The following is a 23,448-nucleotide window of genomic DNA, read 5'->3' on the forward strand; positions in this document are numbered from 1 at the left end:
GTGCACATGTGTTTGAACATTGCTTTCCTGGAACTCTATTGTGAAGAGAGGAGGCTGACGTTAGTGAGTGCCTACTATGTGCCATGTGCTTTTTCCCTCCCAGGGGATGCAGAGAGGTGAGGAGGCTCGTGCTCAGGGAGGTGAAATGGACTAGTCCCAGTCCACTATTGGGATTAGGAACTAGGTGGCCTTTCTGCCTTACCCCCTATGGGAACCCAGCCCTTGGGTTATGGAGCCGGCCTCCTGGAAGACTATGGCAGCTTCCTGCTGGAAGGCAGGCAGGCGTCACCGTTTGTGCCAGATATCTCGGGGACTTTTAAGAACCATTCAAAGGCTTCATTTTACTAAGTGGGGAGTCTGATGCCCACACACCAAGGGAAAGGGGCATGTGTTAGCGTGTGGTCATGTAGAACCATTGAACCACACTGCTCTGAGCAGCACGTACCACAGCCAGGCCCGAGGCCGGTACTTGGAAGTCAGAGATGAAAAATGCATGTCCCTGCCCTCGGGGAGCCATTGGGGGATGGGGGCACATGGACCCACTCATAGCCACAGGTCACACAATGTTTTAAGTGCTATGACATCTGCATACCTCTGCAGCCCTGCCTCCCTCTTTGAAGCAGCACCCCTCATCCCCACCCCACCCCACCCCTCCATCCCCTTATCCTGCTTCAATTTTCTTCATTGCACTTGCCTGGAAGGATGTTTCACTATTTGTTTTCCCCACTGCAAATAAGCTCTGAGAACCGAGATTTGATCTGCATTGCTCACTCACATACCTCAATACCTTCACAGTGCTGGGCACATAGTAGGTGCTTTAATTAATAAATAAATAATTCCTGAATGAATGGAATGATCCTGCTCCCAACGCAGTGCTGGTGAGTTCAGAATGCCCTAGTTCCTGAGTGTGATATTGGGAGAAAGTCTGTGTGTTGCAATGTAGTGGGTGCTGGATAGAAAATCGGGGAATGCCAGAAGCTTTAGTGTATACTTTACCATGAAGCTGGCTGTGTGGCTGTGTGGGCACATCACGTAACATTTCTGAACCTCAGTCTTTGGGACTGTGAAATGGGCATTGCCGCCTCCCGCCTGTCTCCTTCCTGGTGTGGCTGTGGTGATCAGATGATTTAATAGGTGTAAACAATTTGGTAAATAGGAAACCCTCTACTACTACAGCTGACCCTTGAATAACGTGGCTTGAACTGCACAGATCCACTTATATATGGATTTTGTTCCAGTTGACTCATGAAGTTCAAACCAGCGTTGTTCAAGAGTTAACGGGTGGTTGGGATCCGAGTCTGTGGAGGGCCAACTTAAGTTATACTTAGATTTTCAAATGCACGGTATCGGCGCCCCTACCCCTGCATTGTTTTAGGGTCAACTGTATTTTAGTGAAAGGCCTTTAAAAATAATGTGCTCTGTACCTGGGTGGGCAACAGCTTTTCTCATCCTCTGCAGCCAAACTCTACTCTATGAGACCTCTTTGGTTATTTCATTTGTCACTTTGCTCTTAATTTGAAAGCCACATTTCTAGAAATGGGTTATTTACCAAGCCTGACTGTGCCTGTGATTCCAAAATAGAATCATTTATTCTATTTTGAAGCAATCAATGAACCAAGTTTGGGTGAGGGATAGCTTCTGGCTTTTTGTTTTTCAAAGCAACAACAACGCTATTCAGATTTCAAGAAGCCCCAACATTTCAGGTAAAGGCCAAGTTCCTGCTAATCACTTGTATGTTTAAGAGCTGCTTTATTCTCTACCGAGAACGCATAAATGGGTTTATTTTTCCTTCTTTTCCAGCCCCCGCCCCCTTTAAGAATTTGTGTTTCTTCTGCTAAATTGGCTGTGGTTTTGCTTCAGCTGGCAGCCAGTTTTGTAGTTATGTTTCCTCTCTGCCTGAGTTTTCTTAATATCAGCATCCTCTCAACTTTGAATGCAAAGCAACTACCGTGTTTCCCCGAAAATAAGACCTAGCTGGACAATCAGCTCTAATGCGTCTTTTGGAGCAAAAATTAATATAAGACCCGGTATTATATTATAGACCAGGTCTTATATTGCATAAGACCCGGTATTATATTATATAAGACGCGGTCTTATAGTAAAATAAGACTGGGTCTTATATTAATTTTTGCTCCAAAAGGCGCATTAGAGCTGATGGTCCGGCTAGGTCTTATTTTCAGGGAAACACGGTATATGAGCCTCCATAAACAAGTCCTAAGATGTCCTCTTCTGAAGCTGCAGGCTACAGGGAGGAACACAGAGAAGTGACATCAAAAGGGATATTCCCAAATGCCTAGGTGTTGGGGCCTTAGAAGTAGTGATTCACAAATGCAACTTGCCTGAAACTTAACAAGACCCCAGGCAAATCTTAACCACCCCAGGTCTGGGAAGCGCTGCCTGCCTTTAGAATCCTTTCCCTTCCCCCAAGCATGGACTTGACCAGAGAAGCAGACCGACCCCGTTCCTGTCCTTAGCTGATCTGGAGTAGGATTCCAGATGTGCAAGGTCAGCTGATACATTGGAGAATCAAGGAAAGGGAGGTCTGTACCCAAGAGGTTAGAGGTGGCTTTCCGCGATGGACCTGGGCTTAGCTGTAACCTGGGGCAGCTCCCTTTGCTTCTCTGTGTCTCAGACTCCTCTACCCTGATTCTACCTCGTAGTCCTCACAAACGGTTCTTGTTGCCATTGTACCTCCAAAGTTTAAAAACCATGGCCGCGGAAGTGCCTCTGCAAGAATTGTCATGAAAAATGTTACTGACTGCATTCACTTGGCTTTGAAAACCTTCGGTTGTGCCCGCTTAGTTGGGGATAAAAAAATAAAGTGCCATTAGAAGAAACACTGGGACTTGGGGCCCTCCTGATTCGTCGTAGAGATTTGAATTGCAGAGTCATTAACTCAATGTAGTTGATATTCCCACGTTGACAGTTTCTTTAAAAATGTCTCCTATCTGGAATTTGGCTTCTGCATGGTCGTTTCACAGCAGTAATCAAGCCCGGGGGTGGGATGGAATTGTGTGTCCTGACCGACCGCCCTTAAAAATATAAGGAGGCAAGACAGATCCATGGCCCAGAGGCCAGTGTGTGACAGAGTTATCCCTGACTGGCTGCTTCCTGAACCGTGTTTCCAGCATCCTTCCCTGATTGGCTGGCTCCCTGGATGAGGGGAGAGAGAAAGCCATTTCCAGACGTAATTAATGCAGGTGGAAGTAGTGGTTTGACAACAGGGGCATCTGCACTTAAAAGTCCTGTAGTTTGTTTGAACCATATCTGAAATGGTATGCTAGCCTTCATTAAGAGGTTCCTGATTAAGAAAAGGAAAGTGGTCCAGCTTTCAGAAATTACCCTCCATTGAGTAGGGAATTCTTTTGCCATTTCCATCCTTCTGAGGATGAGGGTGTGATGTCCTCTGTTATATCTGGACCTTGCGTGACCTTTATCCTTTTTCTCCATCTCTTTTCTTTTGCCTCCCTCCTCTTTCTCCCTGGGGACCCCAAGCCTTTCCCAGAGTTCTCCCAACTCACCTAATCCTCTCCTGCTTCCAAGAGGCCTTCCAATCCTGAGATTTTAAGTCTACTGGGAAGGTTAAGATGTTCCGATGGCCCTCAGATTCCTTCCTCACTGCCCCCAAGTGTCTGTATCTTCACCCATCTTCTTGCTGTTACTGTCTCTGAACGGGATCTGTGCCTCCTTTGAGTGTCTTTATTTTTTTATTTCTCTTTTCAACTCTTGTCCAGTCTTAGGGACAATCTTTAATTTCACTGGAAGTCCTAGTTCATGGCTGACCCTCTGATGGCACTCTCCTCTCGCCTTCCAGTCGTGGACATTTCCCAAGTTAGTAGCCTTGCCCTGCTCCTCTCCTCCGTGGTCTCCCCACCCGAGATATGGTGTGCTTAGACCAGGGGCGTCCAAACTTTTTTCAACGTCTTTCACCAAGGGCCATATGCGGTAAAATACACAAACAGCCGGGCCACTCACTCGAGGTGCAGTATGGATTGCCTCACGTGGTTTATTTAAGTAAACTAAATATATTTTTGGAATTTGCTGCGGGCCAATTAACAATGGATCGTGGGCCGCAGTTGGCCCGCGGGCCGCAGTTTGGACACCCCGGCTTAGACCCTCCAGGCTTGACCTCTCCCCAGCACGTCTCAGAACTCACTTGCCTGCTCCCCACTGCTGCCACTTCACACTACAGTGGCCGTCTCACTCTCTTTGCCTCTCTTCTTGCTCATCTGCCCACCAGTCCATTCAGCACCCTGGCAGCAGAACGAACTTTCTAAATTTGTATCTGATCAAACCATTCCATGCCTAATGCTTTGCCCTGGAGCTGGGGGCCTGCAGGGCGGAGGCTGAGCCCCTTAACCTGATGTTCGGGCTGCCCATAATCTGATCCCTGTTAACCCACAGACTGCCCTTTTCTGTCCACACTTGGCCAGACCAGCAACACACCGTCCTCTGAAATAAGGCTTTATTTCTCTGCACCTGTAGATACCTACAGCCCCTGTGGGGCCCGGCCCCAATGCATCCTCCCAGCAGACGTGCCCTCATACCCACAGATGGGGGCAGCTGGAATCCTCCTTCCCCTCAGCTCCCTCAGTGTGGTGTCCTGCTTCACTCTGTCATGATGCGGGTAATATATGTCCTCATGTTTTCTTGGGTTACTCTTTGGACGATAATAGCGTTTGTACTGAGGGCTTACAATGAGCCAGACACCTTTTCAATACTCTCTATGTATATACACTCATTTAAATCTCTCGACAACCCTATCCGGTTTGAGGTAGGGGCCACTTTTGTCGCTTCATTTTACAAAATTGCAAAGAGTTTGTCCTTTGCCTGTTGTCACAGAGATGGAAAGTGGCCAAGGTTTTGTTGACTTGAGGGAATGTGTCCCTCACTCCAACACCAGAGAGAGGTGACATGTCACAGTGCTAGAGCCTGGGCCCTGGAGACAGACACTGTCTGGGTTTGAAGCCCTGCTCTGCCACTTTGTACCTATGGTGTCTTAAACAAACTTCTTAGCCTGTCTGATTCTCAGATTGCTCATCAATAAAATTATAAGGACAATAATAGTCAAGTGACAGGCAAGTTACTTTGAATTTCTTCATCTGTAAAGTGGGGATGCTGGTGGCCAGATAGGTAATGTGGTAAAGCACTGGGTACATCTATTAACCTGGACATTGACTGAGTACCACTATGTCCAAACCACTGTGCTGGGGTCTGTTTTCCTACTGGACAAGGCTCTTCCTGGTATAAAATGCATAACACACAAGATGCTTACAAGCTTATGATACTGAGCACACTAATAAACGTGGCCACCAGGAAGGGTCTTTGTGCCCCCAGAAGCTCTGTAGGGCTTCTTGTGAATCCCTTTCCTCCCCCACCAACTCTTCACCACAGCCCCTGGGGAGAAGAAACTGAACCACCAGGAAGAGTCACCAGTGCACAGATGGGAGGTGGCAGGGCCAGGATTTGAACTCGGGTCTTCCTGACTCCAAAGCGTGTGTTCATTGCCACTGGCTCTCGACTGTTTCTCACTGAGAAACTGGCCAGAGCCAGGGTTCAGTAAATGTCTGTCTTCCATGATTCTTTTCCTCATGGAAGTGGCTTTGCAGCCATTCGACAAGAAGAGCCACGAGGAACCAGATCTTTCCTTCTCTCTTACCTCTTTCATCATGCCCTGACCTTTGTCAGGATTTTCTTTTGTACCCTGTCTGTGGAAATTCTCTAAATAGGGAACTGTGACCTCAACTCAACTGTGACCTCAATTCAACCCTCATTAGGATAAACCCATAACTTATGAAATCATCTCATTGAATGGTGGAGTCTGAACCTGTCTACGCTGTCTGCTGTGTGGGCAGGATGAGAACAGGGTCTGCTGGGCCTTGTGTAAAAGGCTAGTAGTCGTCATCCCGTCACAGACTAGATAAATAAAGGGCCATGTTTGTCTGGGTCATAGGAAACATAAGGAGTAGAGGAGTCAGCCTGGACTTTTAAAATAAAGTGTGTGTGTGTGTGTGTGTGTGTGTGTGTGTGTGTGTGTTAATGACCTAAGAAACATGAGTTCAATTTAGAAAACTTAGAAACCGCAGAAAAACACAAAGGAAGAAAAAATCCCCAAATCATTGATAATCTCCTCCACCTAGAAACGATCACTATTGACAATCTGATTCCTGTCTTTCCAATCCCCTGTGTGTCTGTGTGTGTAAATTTGTACTGGGAATTTTCTGCAAAACTGCTGTTGTGAACATAGCGACGAAGCCTGCTTCTTTCACCAAACAGCGACTCTTCCCACTTTGATAAATGTTTTTAGAACATGATTTTTAATGATTATGTAATGTATCCTAGCAAAGAAGTACATGGTTTCCTTAAGTAATTTCTTCTTGTTGGATGGCTTGTTTTTGAAAACATTATCCATATTGCTGCTTTAAACATCCTTGCACATTAATCTTGAAGCACATTTCTAATCATTCCTTGGGCTGTCTTTCTACAGGTGGCATTGGCACAGGGGATAGACGGGTTTTTAAGGCTTTGGTAACTGTTGTCAAATTGCTCTTGGGGAAGAGTTTGTATTTTTACAGTCTCTCCTATCAACATTAGCCGTGTATGGGATGCCTCATTTTCCCCCAGCCTTGCCAACCCTGGATATTATATTTCTTTTCCATTTTTGCCAATCTGATATACAAAAAAGTATCCTATTTTAATTTGCATAATTTAAATAGTGCAGTTGCACTCTTTTGCATGTTTATGGTTTGTATAGCTATATATGCTATATGTAATATATAAAATATATAGCATATGTAAGAGTGTATATTATATATCGTTATATGCATGTATAATGTATATCATATCTATAACATACTCATTTACTTTTGGGGTCTAACTTACTGATGTCCTATGCCCATTTAATCATAAGTGTTTTACATTTCCATGTCTTCAAATCTATCTGTCTTTCTTTGTCACATCTGCTGAGGAGATGGTTGATTCATTCACCTTGAATTCAGATTCTTCAGTCTGAGAGTGAGTTAAATTGGAAGCCTTTCCCCTCGTTAACGCAGAACACACAAGAAGTGATGAGGAGCAGGAATGAAAAGAAAGAGTCGATGAGGAGAAACAGCCCATCCGTGTATCCACTCATGGACCGAGAAAATGATATTGATACGAACAAATTTTCCTGATGGATGGTTGTGCTATAGACATTGATTCTAGACAACAAAACACTCCATTGCAAACCCATCGAGGCTTATCTTGAGTGATTATATTTATGACTCCGAGAATCTAGTTATTAATAATTTTTCCCTAAAGAAAAAAAGAAAAGAATAAAGAGACGAAATTTAAAGAATCTTTGTAAAGGAATTTACTTAAATTATAAGAGACTGAAAGCCAGGCTTAGTGAATAATTGACAAATTGCATTGAAAAGGAATCAGTATCTTTCTAGAATCTTCTCTTTCCTCGTCTTATGAGTTGTTTTGCAAAGGGATGGTCACTCTGTCACGATCTTGCAAATTTCTCGTGGCATTATTTCCAAGGACAATGTTATTTCTCGCTCTTCGATCCTTCGTGTTTTTCCTTGTAGCACAGCCTTTACTCACAAAGACATTTAGAAGCAAAGATACTGGAGAACAGGGGCTTTAAAATGTCAGGTCCCTGTTCCAGCCTCTACGATCCTGGCGTTGCAAGCAGTGGAGCAAAGATTTCCTTCTGTATCTTCACACCGAGAAGGTCAAATTCATAAAGAAAAGAGAGCGGAGGGAATGAACAGTTGGTTTTATTAAAATCTATTTTGTAAGGCCAAAATTTGTACTGGGAAAATTTAAACAGCATTAAAGAAAACTGAAGAGGAGAAGAAAAGATACTGATATTCCCACTCTCCTAACTAGTCCCCGTTTCTCTGCTATCTCCCCTGGCCTTTATCCTCGTGCGTTCACATTTCCTCAGTGGTTGAGTCACCTGCTTCCTTCCGTTCAGCTTTGCTTCGTACATATGTTGTTGTGTTGTTTCATGATTCTTCTGTTGAGCTGCATTTCAGGGAGGGGGTCCTGGTTGGGCTCACACAACTGCTCTGCAGTCCGGTTGATTTTCCCCGGGGTCGCAGCTTCAGGAGGTGAGGTGGCTACAAAGAACGAGCCAGAGCACATGAGCCACATCATGGCACAGCTTTGCCCCAGATCCTGGCCCTGTGATGGGCACACAGATGTGAGGGACACCACTATGAAGCCCCTGTACTTTGAGATAGAGTGAGTTCTTACCACACCACTACCTGCTTATGTCAATATTGCAGCAGAATAGAGACCAACACAATTTGTTTAAGGGAATGTTGTAAATGACATACATTCTTAGTCGGCAGCAGCATAGGATTTCTGGAGAGTGAAGGGTGAGAGGTAGGATGAGAAAGCAGAGTTGTTGCCCCAGCGTCTGTGAAAAGTATCTCTGCCTCCAACTCCTTGTACAAGGCGTCTAATTCTTGAGGAGTCACTTTAGCATTCATTATCCACTGGGCAATTGTTTTTTAAGCACCTCTTTTGTAATTGGTATTATTTAACACCCTCTTTCAACTCTACATATCCTATTCACCTATTGTTAATATAGTTATAATATTCCTTCCTATTTCAAAAACAATTGAGTGACTTCACCTAAAAAGCAGATCATGAAAAAAGTGGAGAGATCAGAAACCATGTTGGAAAGAATGCATGTGTGTGTGTGTGTTGCCTTTAATAGGAATAGTATTTTATATTTAAATGGACTTGTGAGCTTCCTAGCAACTAAGGCAAAAAGGGAAGTTAATACATTATTAGATTCTACCAGAGAACTCATTGGCACCTCAAAAGAGGTAAAATTTTTCATTGGCGTTCGGTGTCAAGAGGAAGGCAGTTGATTTCAGGAGGAAGGCAATTTCAACTGCATTTCTTCATTGTCTCTCATTTTATATGGAATCACCTACGATGTCCTATATTTCATATTTATTGATACATCTGTGTCCAAACCAGAAGAACTCCCTGCCTTCTCTATCTATTGAGAAAGGTGTAAGTAATCACTCGTATAAGTATGTTGAGATATGTTCTTTCAGGGACAGGGAGCAGCACGTGCAAATAGCTTGGAGCACTTGATACTGTAAGAAAAGCCAGGTGACGGGGGCAGGCAATGATGCTGGCCAGGAAGAAGGGCCAGCTACGTAGGCCTGAGATGCACTGGGGGGATTTTGCATTTCCCATCAGAAGCAATGGGAGAGTTTGGGGTAGGGAAGGGACAGGGTCCACTTGCATTTTATAAAGGATGCACTGACTGCTGTGCAGAGACTGATTTTAGAGACTGGGAGAGGAGGCTGGGAAGTTGTTGCAGTTAGTGGTCCCTGTAAAAGGTAATTAACACAGATAAAAACGTGGTGCAGAGGAAAAGACCTGTGAAGACAAAGGGCTAATTAGGGCTTTACTTTCTCATGACATTAAAATATGCCACCAGGGCAGAGTTCACATCACTAATTTCGGTCTTCCCTCAAAGTGGGGCTGAACGAGGAGAGTTTTTCCAGCCCAGGTAGCTGTACCCGGCACCAGCTCAGGGTTCAGGAGTCCAGGCTCTCTTTCTTGTTTACAGCCTGCAAAACCCATGTGCCCCCTTCAGACCCTCTCTCCTTGTTCATCTTGTGAGCCCAAGACATAGGGTTGGCCTTGTGTCATCTGAATCCCCCTGAACTGTTGGTGAAAGAGGCACGAGTTTGGAGAGTTCAAGATTCAGATCCAAGCCCTGCCTCTTACCATCCTCTCTGTGGCCTTGCATAAGATACTTCACCACCTACTGTGAGGAGAGTCTCTTTTCCTCATCTGTGTAATGGGAAGACTAAACCAAGTGGTCATCACTGTAATGTGACTATTACCAATAATATTAACCACCATTTGCTGGCCACCTACTGTGCACCAAGCCCTGTGCAAGATGCTTTGTGTACATTATCTCCTCAATCCTCATTTTGTCTGCATGACGATTCCCTAAGGGTAGGCATTTAATAGGTAGGAGCCCCATTTAACAGGTGAGAAAACTGAGGCCCAGAGGGCTTAAGTAACTTGTCTAAAGTGTCCTAGCTAGGAAGAGGTGGAACTTTGGGAATGGCTTTCCAATGAGTATACCTTCCACTGAAAAACTCTTGGGGGGTCCTCACTCTAAGACTCCTTTTTATTTTGGTGCTTTACAATATCTTAGTCCCCAGATAAAGTTGGAAGACAGAGCCAAGATTTGCTGTGTCTGGAACCTGTGGAACAAAGCATGAAGCAGGATGGATCTCTGCTTTGGGAAAAAATCACTGGAAAGCCCCTGTGGATGGTAATTCAGATCTGTAGCCCCACATGGTATAGTGCTGCCCCCTGCAGGTGGTTCTAAAAACTACAACAGGAAGAGATGATTGCATTTGAAAAACACTACCCACTGCTTCAGGAATTCCACTTTTCTCCCATCCAGAGAATTAGATGCACATGTGCTCCAAGATGCACATAAAAGCATGTTATTACAGCATTGACTGTGTGTGCTGGCAAAAAAAAAAAAATAAAGAAAAAGAAACTGGAAACAACCTAAATGTCCAGCAATAGGGGAGTGGGAATTCAGTGGTGTTGCATATCTGCCAGAGAATGTAATGTAATGTGGAAAGAAGTGAGCTTAATGTCATTGAACTGGCGAGGAAAGACTTTCAAAATACGTTTTTATAATTGGAAAAAATGGCAATGACAATTTTAAGTATGAGTCCATTTATGGAAACATCAGACAACAGTAGTTTTGTATATGCACAGCCACACATTTGTAAAATGAATGGAACAAGTCAGGAAGGACCGACACCAAAATGTAGCAGTGGTTATCGTGGATGGTGGGTTGGACTTTCATTCTGAGTTCTCTCTAATAATAATAACACCTAACCCTTGTATCACTTACCTGTGTTCCAGGCCCTAAACACATTATGTATATTAACTAAATTTAATGCTCACAAGCACCCTGTGAGGTAATGCCATTATTATTATGTCTTATGCCTGAGAAACTGGAGCACAGTAACTTGCCCAAGGTTGCTGATGGCAGGTGGCAGAGCTGGGATGGGAACCCCTGCAGCCTGATTCCAGAGGGGTAGCCCTTAACTATTCCCTCTTCTGCATCTCTCTCTAAATTCCATGTGAGTCTCACGTGTGTACGTTCACATGAGTGTGGGGAAGCATGGGATGCCTGAGCCCTAATCCAGTGCATTGCTCTTTCTGCAGCCCATTTGAACAGATTCCTGGGGGCTGCCTGGCATATAGAAAGCTCAGTAAATATCTTGTTGGATGGATGGATGGATGGATAACGGAGTGGATGGGAAGGAGCAGGGAGAGCTTATAATGAGAACAGAATAGGCAATGTGCTTCAAGGAACTTGTCTTATAGTCTTAGAGACAGGATGTATGAAGGTGATGTAGAACCTATTGCATAGATAGCATCAAATTCATAGAAGTGTGCTGGGTGCTCTTAGATAGTCAGTCACAATCCAGAAAGGCTTCCTGGAGGTGGTGGGAGAGGGGCTGAATGTCAGAGATGGGACAGATACGAAGAAGGGTGGATTAAAGGAAAGAAGAATATGTATGAAGATGAGGAAAGTTGGGAGAGAAAAGCTAGAACTGCCCATGTATTTGTGTCCATACAGATTAGAGATTTAGAGAATTTCTAGGGCTTGTTCTTGGGAGAAGGAGCTGGCAGACTCAGGAGAGGAATTTACATAACATTTAGTACCTACTATGTACCAGGTACTATATAGGCAGTTTATATCATCTTAATTGTCCGTATAGCAGTCGCATTTTTAAAAAATTATTTTTCAATTATAGCTGACGTACAACATTAAGTCATTATAGTATATTATATTATATTAATGAATAATTCAATATTATTGACTGTATTCCCTAGGCTGTACTTTAATCCCCATTACTATTTTTATAACTGGCAATCTACTTCTTAGTCCCTTCTTCATCCACCCCCCCAACTCGTCTCCTATCTAGCAACTATCAGTTTGTTCTTGGTATCTATGAGTTTGTTTGTTTATTTTGTTTTGTTTTTGTTGATTCCACATATAAGTGAATTCATATGGTATTTGTCTTTCTCTGTCTGATTGATTTCACTTAGCATCATACCCTCTAGATGCATCCATGTTGTCACAAATGGTATGGTTTCATTCTTTTATATGGCTGAGTAATATTCCATTGTATATATGTACCGCTTCTTTATCCATTCACCTATCAATGGACATGTAGGTTGCTTCCATATCTTGGTGATTGTAAATAATGCACAGCAGTTGCATTTTAAATGCAGAAACAGGCACAGAGAGGTGAAGTAATTTGCCCTTTGTCACACAGCAAGTCAACAGCAGAGTCAGGATTGGTGCCCCAGTGAGTCTGGACCCAAAGTCGCAGCTGGGCAAGGTGAGGACAGGAATAGCAGCCATGCATCATCCTTTCCTCTCTTCTTAAATACTAACGTGAGTCTCAGCTTGAGTAGATCTGTTTCTGAGAAGAGACAAGCTTGCCTTTTGAGGTCTATGCCCTGAAATAAGCTGGATGACTCACCATTATGTGTCCAGAGCATTTCTTTTGTACATGCCGCTCAGGACGATAGTCTGGTAATCATGAAACCCTGTGGTCCACTTTGTGCTTGCACTTTGGTGCATGTTTTTGAACACAGGAATATATGCACATCTGTGTAAACACACACCTTCTAGTACCCTTGCACTCTGGCCCCCTCCAGTCTGTTTCTCAGTCCCCTGCTAAGCAGAGAATCATGTCAGCCTGGTCTATGATTTGGGGGTTTCCGAGTCAGCCCTGAAGAGCGGAGTGAAGTAAATTTGCCTCCTGAGAGCATTAATCCAAGTAGCAAGTTGTTAAATTTGACGACAAATACATGTAATTTACATTTCCGCAATCATAATGCGCTGCCTGAATAGTCGTCTGGAGATGGATAGTATCTTCGCCACGCTAGCTGCCGGTCAGATGCAGATTTCTCTCATCAGACTTGGTGGGGTGCAGGCGAGCCCCTAGGTCAAGTTTCACCAGTAAACGTGTGACAAAACGCATGGGAACACAGTGCTCTGTTGACCGGTCTGCTCACAGTAGGCTCTCCCTAGGGCTCATGATGTTTTTCTTTTTGGCCATAGCTCACTGAATTCTTAAGTGACAGGCGATGTGCTAATAGGGCTCCTCTTTCTAAAGAGAGAGTGGAATTATGGTCTTCATTTGGCAGGAGAGACACAGAAAGATTTGGTAACTTGTATGAGGTGACACAGCTGACAAACGGTTGATTCAGGAGACTGGCTGGTTCTGCCGGTTGCCACAGCGGGACAGGGGCGTGGCTGACAGAGTCACCAACCTGCACAGGCAGAGCATGAGGTTGCTTTCAGGTGGGCATTGGATGTGGTTTACTAGCCATAGGCAGCTTCTTAGAAAGAGCAGGGCCCCTCAAGGGGGCCTCTCACCAGCCCTCAGGTCCCTTAGAAGGTCCCTCATTGCCGATGATGGTGCCGAATTGGACTGTGCAACCGGCCACATCTGAGATGCTCCATCAGCCCTTCTGGTGTTGTCGTAAACCCTCTTGGCCTCTCCCAACTGATACGGAACCTCAGAGCCCCCAGGTTCAAGATCTGGTTCAGGCACCTGGTTGCAACCCAGCCAGGCAGCACAGTTCTGAGTGCTCTCGGGGAAACAGGACAGTCTCTCAGGCGCAGCCCTCAGACCTTCCCAGAATCCATCCCTGCACTTCCCAAAGCCCCTGATCCCTTCGCTACCTTGACCTGTGACCACCATGCAGGTCATTAAAGCCTTTTCTTCTAAATGCAGACACAAACCAGAAGACACTGAAGTTTAACTTGGGGCAGGACGTCAGCAGTCAGGGAATCCAACCTGCTCATCACCAGATGGCAAAACAGAGGCCGAGTTAGAGGAGGCTGTAGCCCCAGGTCACCCAGCAAGCCAGTGGCACAATGGGGACAGAACTCTTTCTAATTGTTCTGCTGCCTCAGGCTGCTTGCTACAGAGGCTCACTCCACTAAGAAAAGGCCCTAGTTTTTTTGAGAAATGGATGGCCTGGTGCACCTAACAGTGAGCAAGGACCGCAGGATCCCCATGTGGCCTGAGCCCCAGGGATCCAGGTGACCCTGGGAGTGAGTGTGCAAAGCTGGTGGAAGGGTTATCGGGAGAATGCATCGGCCAGCTCTCTCCAGGCATGAACTCCAGTCAGTGCCCCCCTTTAAAATAAGCAAGCGGTTGTCATAAATATGGAGACAAGAAGGCAATAAGAAGGTAGAAACTGACCTCTAGACCACCTCCCACCTCCACGCCTTCCTCACATGACACACACATGTTTTAGTTAAATTAGAGAGCAGTGGATGGAGCAAGGGTCTGATGGCACCAAGACCATATTCTGAGAGCCTGTCCCAGGAATCTTGTTTTTCTACAGTTTTACCAGAAAAATAAAGAAGGTGGCAGTGGATGATGATATTCTTGCTCTCCAAGACCCACTGAAAGCCCACATTTACCCCCAAACAAGCCAATATCAGAGGTTCTGGAATGGTCTAAGCTTGAGTAGCCATCAGATTTTCTGGTCCCACAGGCGTGTGATGGGGAAACGGAGGGGCAGAGGGGATGGGACTGGCCCAGGGCTGGCCTCCTGTGTCCTTAGCTGTGCCTCTCGTAGCTGTACCCTCTCTGTCCCTTCCCATCTTGCATCCCCTTCTGTAAAATATTGGGGGCAGGCAATGCATGGGAGACTCAGTGACCTCCCACACCCTCTCCAGCGCCAGCCCTCTGTGGTGTTTCCATCAAAGACATTAACCTCCTCTCTGTTCTCAAGGTTGCTGCCTTCCTATTTATAGAACTGACCAATAGAATTCCACTATTGCCAGCCATACAGAATACAAATCATGCTCTACTCGTTCATTTCCTTCTCTCACCCACTTTCTTTTTTAACTCCTTGGACAAAGCTTTTCTACACCTGGTTTCCCTTCTCAATGCGGACATGCCAGGGCAGAAAGGGGAGTGGGCTCTACCACTTGCTGAACTCCTACTGTGTGCACAGGCTCTGGACCCCATGCACATTGTCTCATTTAATTCACATGACCCTGAGAAGTGGGTATTATTCTTTTTTCATGTGTGCTGCTTTGAGAGAGAAAGCCGCTGGCCCAAGGACTCTCAACTAACAAGTAACAGAAGTGACTTAAATCTACTGCCTTAATCTACAGTCTGTTCTTTCCACGTGCCTCTGTTCTTAATTCCAGTGCATCCTTCCAGATCAAATGAGTAAGGGGGCAAAGGATGGTGCCTGTGGATGTTCTGGTTTCTTGCAGAGCCACATATTTACTTTCTCACCCAATCAGGTCAACCTGCTTTTCTGAGGACCAACTGTGTGCCAGGTGAAGCCTGTGTCTCACCAGGCTGTAAGTGCCATGAGGATATGCCCACTTTGTTCTCTCCAGGCCTGGCATGAAGTTGGCCCTCATCAAATGTATGATGGAGCTCAGACTCACTGTCAAGGGAAGAAGCAGAGAAGAGGCAGGCCAGTTGGACCAGCATTGAGCAGCCAGCAGAATCATCATGGAGGAGAGAGCAGTGGGCAAGGAAGAGGGGTCAGGAAGACAGTGTGGAGGGTGTAGTGGCTTCAAAAGCTTCTGCTGATGACACTTGTGCCCTGCGATCCCCTTCCCACTTTGCTCCAGCAGAAACCTGCTTGGTCTCCGCTTCCTCCATCCTGCCCATCAAACTTAACAGAGATTTTTATTTTCCCGGCTGTTCTGTCAGAGGAGTCCTGGGAATGCTGAAAAAAACATGGTAAATTGTTTCCTGCTCATCTTCTCAGAAATCTTTTTTTAAAAGCAGAATTTTGGAGCGCCGCCATCCTTTCATTATCCCTATTGGGGACTGGTATTTAGCTGTGAAATTGAGGGACCCAGTGCTTCTCTGCTCACTCTTCCTCCTCCAGGAGAAGTTCAAATGTCAGAGTGTCCTCCTCAGGCAGGCTCCGCCCAGCCAGGGCTCCCCACTGTCCATGAAAACTCAGTCCTTGGTCCTTGTTTTCTCTGGAGAGTACTGGGGAGTAATGAGTGTGTGCTGGATTTGAGTAAGCTGGAAGGGACCAGAGAGGTAAGTACTCTCCTCCCCCTTTTAGGCATATTGTTGTTTTCTGATATACCCTCATTCTGGAACATTTGGAAAAATATTGAGAAACAGGAAGAACAAAATAATAATCACCCGTAATCCTGCCACCCAGAGGGAAGCACTGCTGACATCTTGGCACATTACTCCTCAGGTTTTTGTTTCTTTTCCTGTGTGACTTTTCTTTGAACATAACTGAGATCATACTTTTAAGACATGATTTATATCCTTTTGACCCCAGTTAACATTAAAATAGATCATATATCTTTGGCATTATAAACTCTTTGTAATGATTTTGAAATGTGATTTTAATGGCAGCATGAACTTTCGTGTGTAGGTATTATCATTGACTCAAACGGTCCCCAGTTTCAGGGTGTGCTATTAATCCTAGTTGCTAAATGACTGTCTGCTGGAAAACAAAACAACACTTCATTTCAGCTACAGGTGCATTGTGGGAAAGCAATATAGCCGATCTCAGCTTCCACCCAGGGCTTAGGGTTTGTCCTTATCTTTCCTGGTGGTTGGTCCATCCGCAGACTGGAAAGTGTAGAATAAAGGTGGTACAACACTCAAAATTAGTTGCTATGGGGAAGGAACTCCTTACCAGCTGTGTGGACAGGGGATTGCTCTCCATTTCTTCATCTGAATAATGGGGTTTCCTTCCCCACAAGATTGAATTCTGTGAGGATTTCAGGAAATAAGGCATGCCAGGTGCAGAATGGCTGATACATATAGGCCCTTTATAAAAGTTAGGCTGTTGTTATCAAGATATTTTTTCTCTTGACTCTTGTATTTTATCAGAGTCATCAAAACCACCCCCAGGTTCTGTGACACTAGAAGGGCTTATCGGCTCAGCATATAGTTGTACTCGTGGCTAAGATTTATTACAGTGAAAGGGTACACAGCAAAATGAGCACAGGAAAAAGGTCTGTGGGGCAAAGTCTGCGGGAAACGAGGCACAAGCTTCCGAGTCCTCTCCCTGCGCATTCACACAGCAGGAGCTTCATTCCTCTAGCACGGAATTGTGACAATAAGCATGAAATGTTGTCTACCAGGGATGCTCATTAGCGACTCAGCACCTAAAAAAGGTTTTTACTGGGGGCTGGTAACATAGGCACCTTCTGCCTGGACCCACATCCCAGATCCTCAGAAGGAAAGCAGGCATGCAGCATAAACCAGATAGTTTATACAAATAGCCTGGGCAACAGTGAACCACCCTTGTCAGTTAGGGAATGCTGGGAATAGAATGCAAGTTCCTAGGTGCCAGCCAGGCAGGCCTTCCTCAGGATACAGTCTCAGGCCTGCTCTGTTAGCACTTTTCTGCACAGGTATGCAAAGAGACCATACTTCTTGTGTTTGGACCACTTCAGGAGAAGGATGGGACAGATGTCCTCATTTCTATAGGACAAAACTGAAGGCTAGAAAAAGAAAGGGATTTAGGGACTGGCCACCTCCTCTGTGTGGGTCCTGAGGGGAAGCAAGTTCTGGGCAATGGGAGGGTATCCCTCAGTGCCCCCTTCCTGCTGACTAACCCTGTATCCCTCTCTCTCCAGGCTCTCAAGGGCTCCAAGAAGCTGGTACTATCGGTGTACTCGGCGGGGCGTGTCCCTGGGGGCTATGTCACCAACCACATCTACACCTGGGTGGACCCTCAAGGCCGCAGCATCTCCCCACCCTCGGGCCTGCCCCAGCCCCACGGCAGCGCCCTGAGGCAGCGCGAGGGAGACCGCAGGAGCACACTGCACCTCCTGCAGGGCGGGGATGAGAAAAAGGTGAGCTGCCCCTCCTTAGCCTTGGGAGGCCGGCCTGAGGCAGAGAGCTGGTGGGGGAGGCTGGCCCCTGAGACCCGGTTCTTCTTGCCAAATCCAGAGCAGGGAAGCTTCTCAGAGGCTGGAACAAGGGTCTTGGTTCCATCCGGGCTCTGCCCTTTCTTTTTGACCTGTGCAGCCTGTATTACATACAGTGCAGGCTATGCTGCTGCAGCAAAAGAGCCCAAGGACTGTGATTTAAATAAGATCGGTTATCTCTCCCTGTCATAGCAGAATAGAGGGGACAGTGTGGGCTGGTGGGGCAGCTCTGCTCCACATCCTATTCTGGAACCCGATTCGCTCCACTACCATCCTCGAAGAGATCGCCCCCTTCTGATGGCTGCAGCTGGGCCAGCGAGGTCCCCATCCAGCCCCTAAAGTGGAAAGGGGAAGAGAATAAAGGGGAAGAGAGAAAGCGCAGAGCTTCTCTTAAACTCAAGATGATTTAACTTCTTAGCAGTCCAGACCCAGGTGCTTGGCCACACTCAGCTGCCAGGACTCCGTGCTCTACAGGGAGCCTTTTGCTGTGCAGGTCTTGGGTTGTAAAGAACAGAAACAGGTCTGGGTCACCTTCCACAAAGTGGAAATTTACTGGCAGGGTACGAGCAGTTCCAGAATTGAAGCTGAGGAACTCGGCAGCCTCCAGGAGGAAAGGGATCACCACCGTTTCAGTTCAACTTGGCAGCCTCCAGGAGGAAAGGGATCTCCACCATTTCAGTTCTCTGCCTTCTTCCCCTCAAGATTTGTATCCCAGGGAGGAGCACCTGATTGGCTGGTGGGGAGGGCTAGACACTTTGATTGACAGAACTACCCAAGACAGAAGCTGGTGGGGAAGGGGTTGTGGTCCAAAGCACCATGGGATGTTGTACCCAAAGAGAGGGGCATCAATACATGCCCCCTACAGAGCTCTCTGCTCCCTACACCATGACTGTTGCTTAAAGTATTTTTTAAAAGACTGAGAGATGGTCCCCTGATGTTTTAAAACTTCACTCTGGGCACTGTTTGCATTGTGCCCCTCGTTGCTCCTGGGACCAAGAAAGTAATTCCTGCAAGCAACTCTCTGGTATTTTAGGACCTTGACACTGAAAGCCCGGAGGCCACACAGCTTGGGGCTTTGAGCCAAAAGCCTTGCCTCTGGAGACTTTCTCAGCTTTCCTTTCCTGTCGATAAGACCGTAACATTTATTTAATGTGTTTTGTGCTCTTTGTGTTCAAACATCAATACGCAGGATGAGGCAGAGGTAGCAGAAGCATCTGTGCCAGGTGAGAGGCAGTGGAGTAGCCAGTTGGCATGCACCGCTGGGCAGCCTGGGCTTCTTCAAGGTGTCCAGGGCAAGGCGAGGCGACTTTGCTCTCTGGCCATCTTGAGAAAGCAGCACTGCTTGTGGCATTCAGTGATTTCCAAGGCCGGCCTTCCAGGGTTAGGCAGAGAACTTGCTTTATCTTTTTCTCAAGCCCTTTTCTGAGTGGGGCATGATTATAGACTAGCGATTATCGCTGAGGAGAGCTGACCAGATGCAGGGCTCTGTGCTCGCAGCATCATCCTGGGGCCTCATGGCTGTCCTGTGTGGCAGGTATCCTCATCCACATTTTAGAGATGAGAGATCCGAGACTCAGAGAGCATTCAGCAACTAGGACCCATTGGGTGAGTCACCCGTGTTTCGTGAGCGCCTGTGGTGTGCCTGCCACTGTTATGAGACGTGGAAATAGAGAAAAGGACAAAAGAGAGGAGGCCTTACTCTGGGGAAGCTTCCAGTAAGTTTGGAGGTCATGGGAAGAGAAAGACAATAATCCGGAAATGAACATAAGTGAGCAAGATCATGAAGATGGTGAAGATTGATGGAAGGCAAGAAAATCAGGAGAGGGGATAGAGAGTGATGGGGAATGAGGCGTTGCTGCTGATGAGGTGGTCAGGGAGGGCCTCTCTGAGGAGATGACTTCTGAGCTGAGACCGAGAGAGGAAGAAGGAGCCACCATGTGCCATTCTGAGGGCTGAAAATCCCGGGCAGCAAGGACAGCACATGCAAAGTCCCCAAGGTGGGAACAAGTGTGGCATCTTCAAGGCTTAGAGAGAAGGCCCCTGCACCGGAATGGAGTGGGTGGGAGGGTTGGGAGGAGATATGGTGACCTCTGGGAATCTTGGAGTGATTTATGTAGGAACGTGCAAGGCAGTGGCTGAGAGAATTTTGCTCCTGGGAGTCAGGAGTCAGGGACCTCAGGAGTCAGGAAATCCCCTAGACCACACCACAGGGGCCTTCACAGACCTCACGGCTCTAGACTGAAGCTTCTGCCCTCCCCCCATTCCTCCTCTTGCTGATACAATGTGGAAACCCCCATTTCCCTGTTGAAGAGGGACATGGGGAAAATGTCTCTGGAACCCTCAGTTCTGGCTCCCTGGACCTGATTCTCTTCTGTCCAGCAGCCTAGTCTCATCTTCTAATATTTCAAATAGCTGTGACCAGACTCCCAGATGGATTTCCCATGCGAAACTTCAAAAATCCTAGCCTCGCCCTAGTGGGGACACGCCTTCTAGGGAAATGAGTTCGCAGGGCAATAGTGACATAAAAATCACTCATAGAGCAAAATTCCCCTTGAACCTCCTACCCCAGCTAGTTCTGGTTTTTGCATCCCTTCTAGTAATGCTCTTCTCCACACTGAAGTGTGAGAACCGTCCCATGATGCTGAAGGCAGGAACAGAAGGGAAGAACATATGTAGCTCTCTGGAATTCAGACCCGTGTGCACTAAAGACGGCGTCACATCTTCAGAGGAGTAGAGGGGCAGGGTGCAGAATTGCTCATTATTCCAGCTTCACATTCTATGCTAACCCTGAGCCTCTATAGCTGTAATAAACTGGAATAGATTTGTGTGGGGGGGAAGGGAGGTTCAATGGGATAGTGTCAATGTGGCAGGGAGGATAAGACACTGAAGCCAGGCTGCCTGGGTTCAAATCCTGACTCTGCCACTTGCCAGCTGTGTGACCTTGGATAAGTTATGTAACCTCTCTGAGCCTTGATTTCATCCTCTGTAAAATGGAGACAGTGGTAGGGTCTACTCTCCCCACCACCATGTAAGCTCCGTGGCAGTAAGAATCATTGATCCAGGCACTATATATGTACCAGGGCACAGGTACATATATAGTGCCTGGATCAGTGCTGGGCACAGCATAGGCGCTCAGTAAGTATGTATTACATGAATGACTGAATCAGAATGAAAACACCTTGCCAACAGACTGGTACATGGTAGAGGCTTAGTCAGCATTTGCTGGGTTTGAATCTAAGTCTTGTTTGATCAGACCCATGTATTATACACTGTTCTTTACGAAGTTAGAGATATAACTGATAAGTTCCCATGACCCCTCCTCAGGTTCAGTTAATTTGCTAGAGCTGCTCACAGAACTTGGGAAAACAGTTTACTGAGTATTTACCAGTTTATTATAGAAGGATATGGTAATGGATACAGATGAGCATCCAGGTGGAAGAGATGTGTAGGGCAAGGTGTGTGGAAAGGGGCACAGAGCTTCCATGCCCTCTCTGGGTGTGCCACTCTCCCCATACCTCCACTTGTTCACCAACCCGAAAGTTGTCCAAACCCCACACTGTTGGGATTCTATGGCGGCTGCTTCATGCAGACATGCTCAATTAATTCCATTTCCAGCTCCTCTCTCCACTCTGAAAAATGGAGGTGGGGCTGAAAATTCAAGCTTCTAATCCTGGCTTAATCTTTCTGGTGGTCAGCCCCCATGCAAGAGCCATCCAGGAGCCCACCCAGAGTCACCTCATTAGCATAAAAGATACTCCTCGTGCTCTTGTTACTTAGGAATTTACAAGGATTTCAGGAGCTCAGTGCCAGGAGTGGGGATGAAGACCGAATATATTTATTTCTTATTATAAATCACAATATCGCACCTGGTTGTAGAACTTCCTGACTGTGTGACCTTGGACAAATCACTTAACCTTGAGTGAGTCACTTCAGCTTCCCTCTCCACAATTTGGAGAAGGTCACAGCAGCCATGCGGGGCTGTTTCAAGGATTAATAATCAAGTGCATAAGCACGGAGCAGTGCTTAGGACGTAGCAATTAATTCCAGGGACAACCAGCATTTACTGAATGTCATCGAGGTGCCAGGCACCTATCGTGTCTTTTTGTCCCAATATGCTTATCAACATCATCGGCTGCTCACGTTGCTTTGTGGGCAGGATGAGGGTCCTCAGTAAGGCAAGAAGGTGGATGGCAGTGCCTGCTCCTGGTCGGTTGTGCAATTCTCATTTCATGGATGGGGAAACTGAAGATCAGAGGAGCAATGAATGGGCCTTGCCCCATGGTTGCCCAGGAATAAAGGGCAGAAGGAGGATTTGAACGAGGGCTGTGGGAGTCAGTGTGGTGTGCTGGCCCTCCAGCCTCAGCTGTCTCATTGGGAAATTGGGGATAATAAGAGAAACTGTAGAAGAGGAGAAAAGAGGTTCAAATGAGGTCATGCATGTGAAGCACTGAGCACAGCGCCTGGGGTTTAGGAAACACACTTCGTGACCAATTCAGTGAGTGATTATTATTATTACATGCATATTATTAGTGGGCGTGGTATTCCCTTTAGGGTGCCAGGGTGCTGCTCACAGCTTAGGGTGCTTTCCCATTGGTGAATTTTGTTTCCTCCCTAACACTGGTTGAATTTCCAGCAAGTGATTGAGGCAGATTATCGTGTGGCTGATGAGACTGTTATTACAGTTCTGTGATAAAGACTCTGTTTTATTCCCAAGTAAAGGATTTATGGGGAGATGATGGGGAGGCAGGAGGTTTGTTTTCATCCCTTGTGTTCAGAGCTGACAACTGCTGCCATCTGTGTGTTCCTGGGCTCCTCTGGGATCTTTCCCCCAGAATCTTTTCTCCTGGAGCTGGAGGGACCAGGTGGGTGTGGTCACGAGGGGCAGAAGGAGTGACTCCAGGAAGGACCCAGTGAGCAGGGCTGGAGTCGGGCTTGTCCAGGCCCTGAAGGCACCGCATGGAAGGTCGGAGTCTGTCCTGTCAGGCACAGCAGGAGCTCCAAGTGGGAGCTGCCCACTCTGTCCTCAGCCAGCCCCACTGAGCTCCCCCAGGTCTGAGCCCTGCCTCCCCCACCCCACTGCTGTCTTAAGGTGCACACCCTCTCCTGAAGGATCTCCGGAAAGAGGCCCCCTCCGCTGTTCCCCCTCCTAGTAGTCTTCCTAAAACCCCAACCTGAGCCTCTGTGTCCCCTGTTGAAAGCCCAGGCTTCCTGGCCTGACTGACAGCCCACAAGGCAATCTTGTCCATCCCCTTGCCTCCCTGCTGCGCTCCATCCGAACAGAACCCTTCAGTAACCCCAGGGGACTGTGCTCTGTCCAGGTTCTGAGCTTTTGCATGTGATGTTGCCCTCCCCTTGCCCTGGCTGACCCCTCAGCCTTCAGGACTCTAAGGTCATATTTCTGGAAGGCTCTGCCTGAGGTCAGGCTCCCAGGAATGGACTCTGAGGCCAAGATTTCCCTGGAGGAGGTTTCTAGG

The 23,448-nt window shown here is 46.8% G+C and overlaps 1 protein-coding gene across 8 annotated transcripts in view; it reads left to right on the forward strand.

Annotated features, from left to right (window-relative positions):
- WHRN (whirlin) overlaps positions 1–23,448 on the forward strand; it is an 83,887-nt gene that overhangs the window by 7,838 nt on the left and 52,601 nt on the right. For 6 of the 8 annotated variants that reach the window (XM_074330906.2, XM_074330912.2, XM_074330909.2 and 3 more), the window contains exon 2: positions 17,681–17,899. The exons of the other annotated variants lie outside the window; for them this stretch is intronic. In XM_074330906.2, the coding sequence (XP_074187007.2) occupies positions 17,681–17,899 (219 nt within the window). The remainder of the gene's footprint in view (positions 1–17,680; positions 17,900–23,448) is intronic. 8 annotated transcript variants of the gene reach the window in all.

Source organism: Rhinolophus sinicus, chromosome 16 (assembly GCF_057876585.1).
Source record: "Rhinolophus sinicus isolate RSI-liver-muscle chromosome 16, RSI-T2T, whole genome shotgun sequence".
Classification (NCBI taxonomy): Eukaryota; Metazoa; Chordata; class Mammalia; order Chiroptera; family Rhinolophidae; genus Rhinolophus; species Rhinolophus sinicus.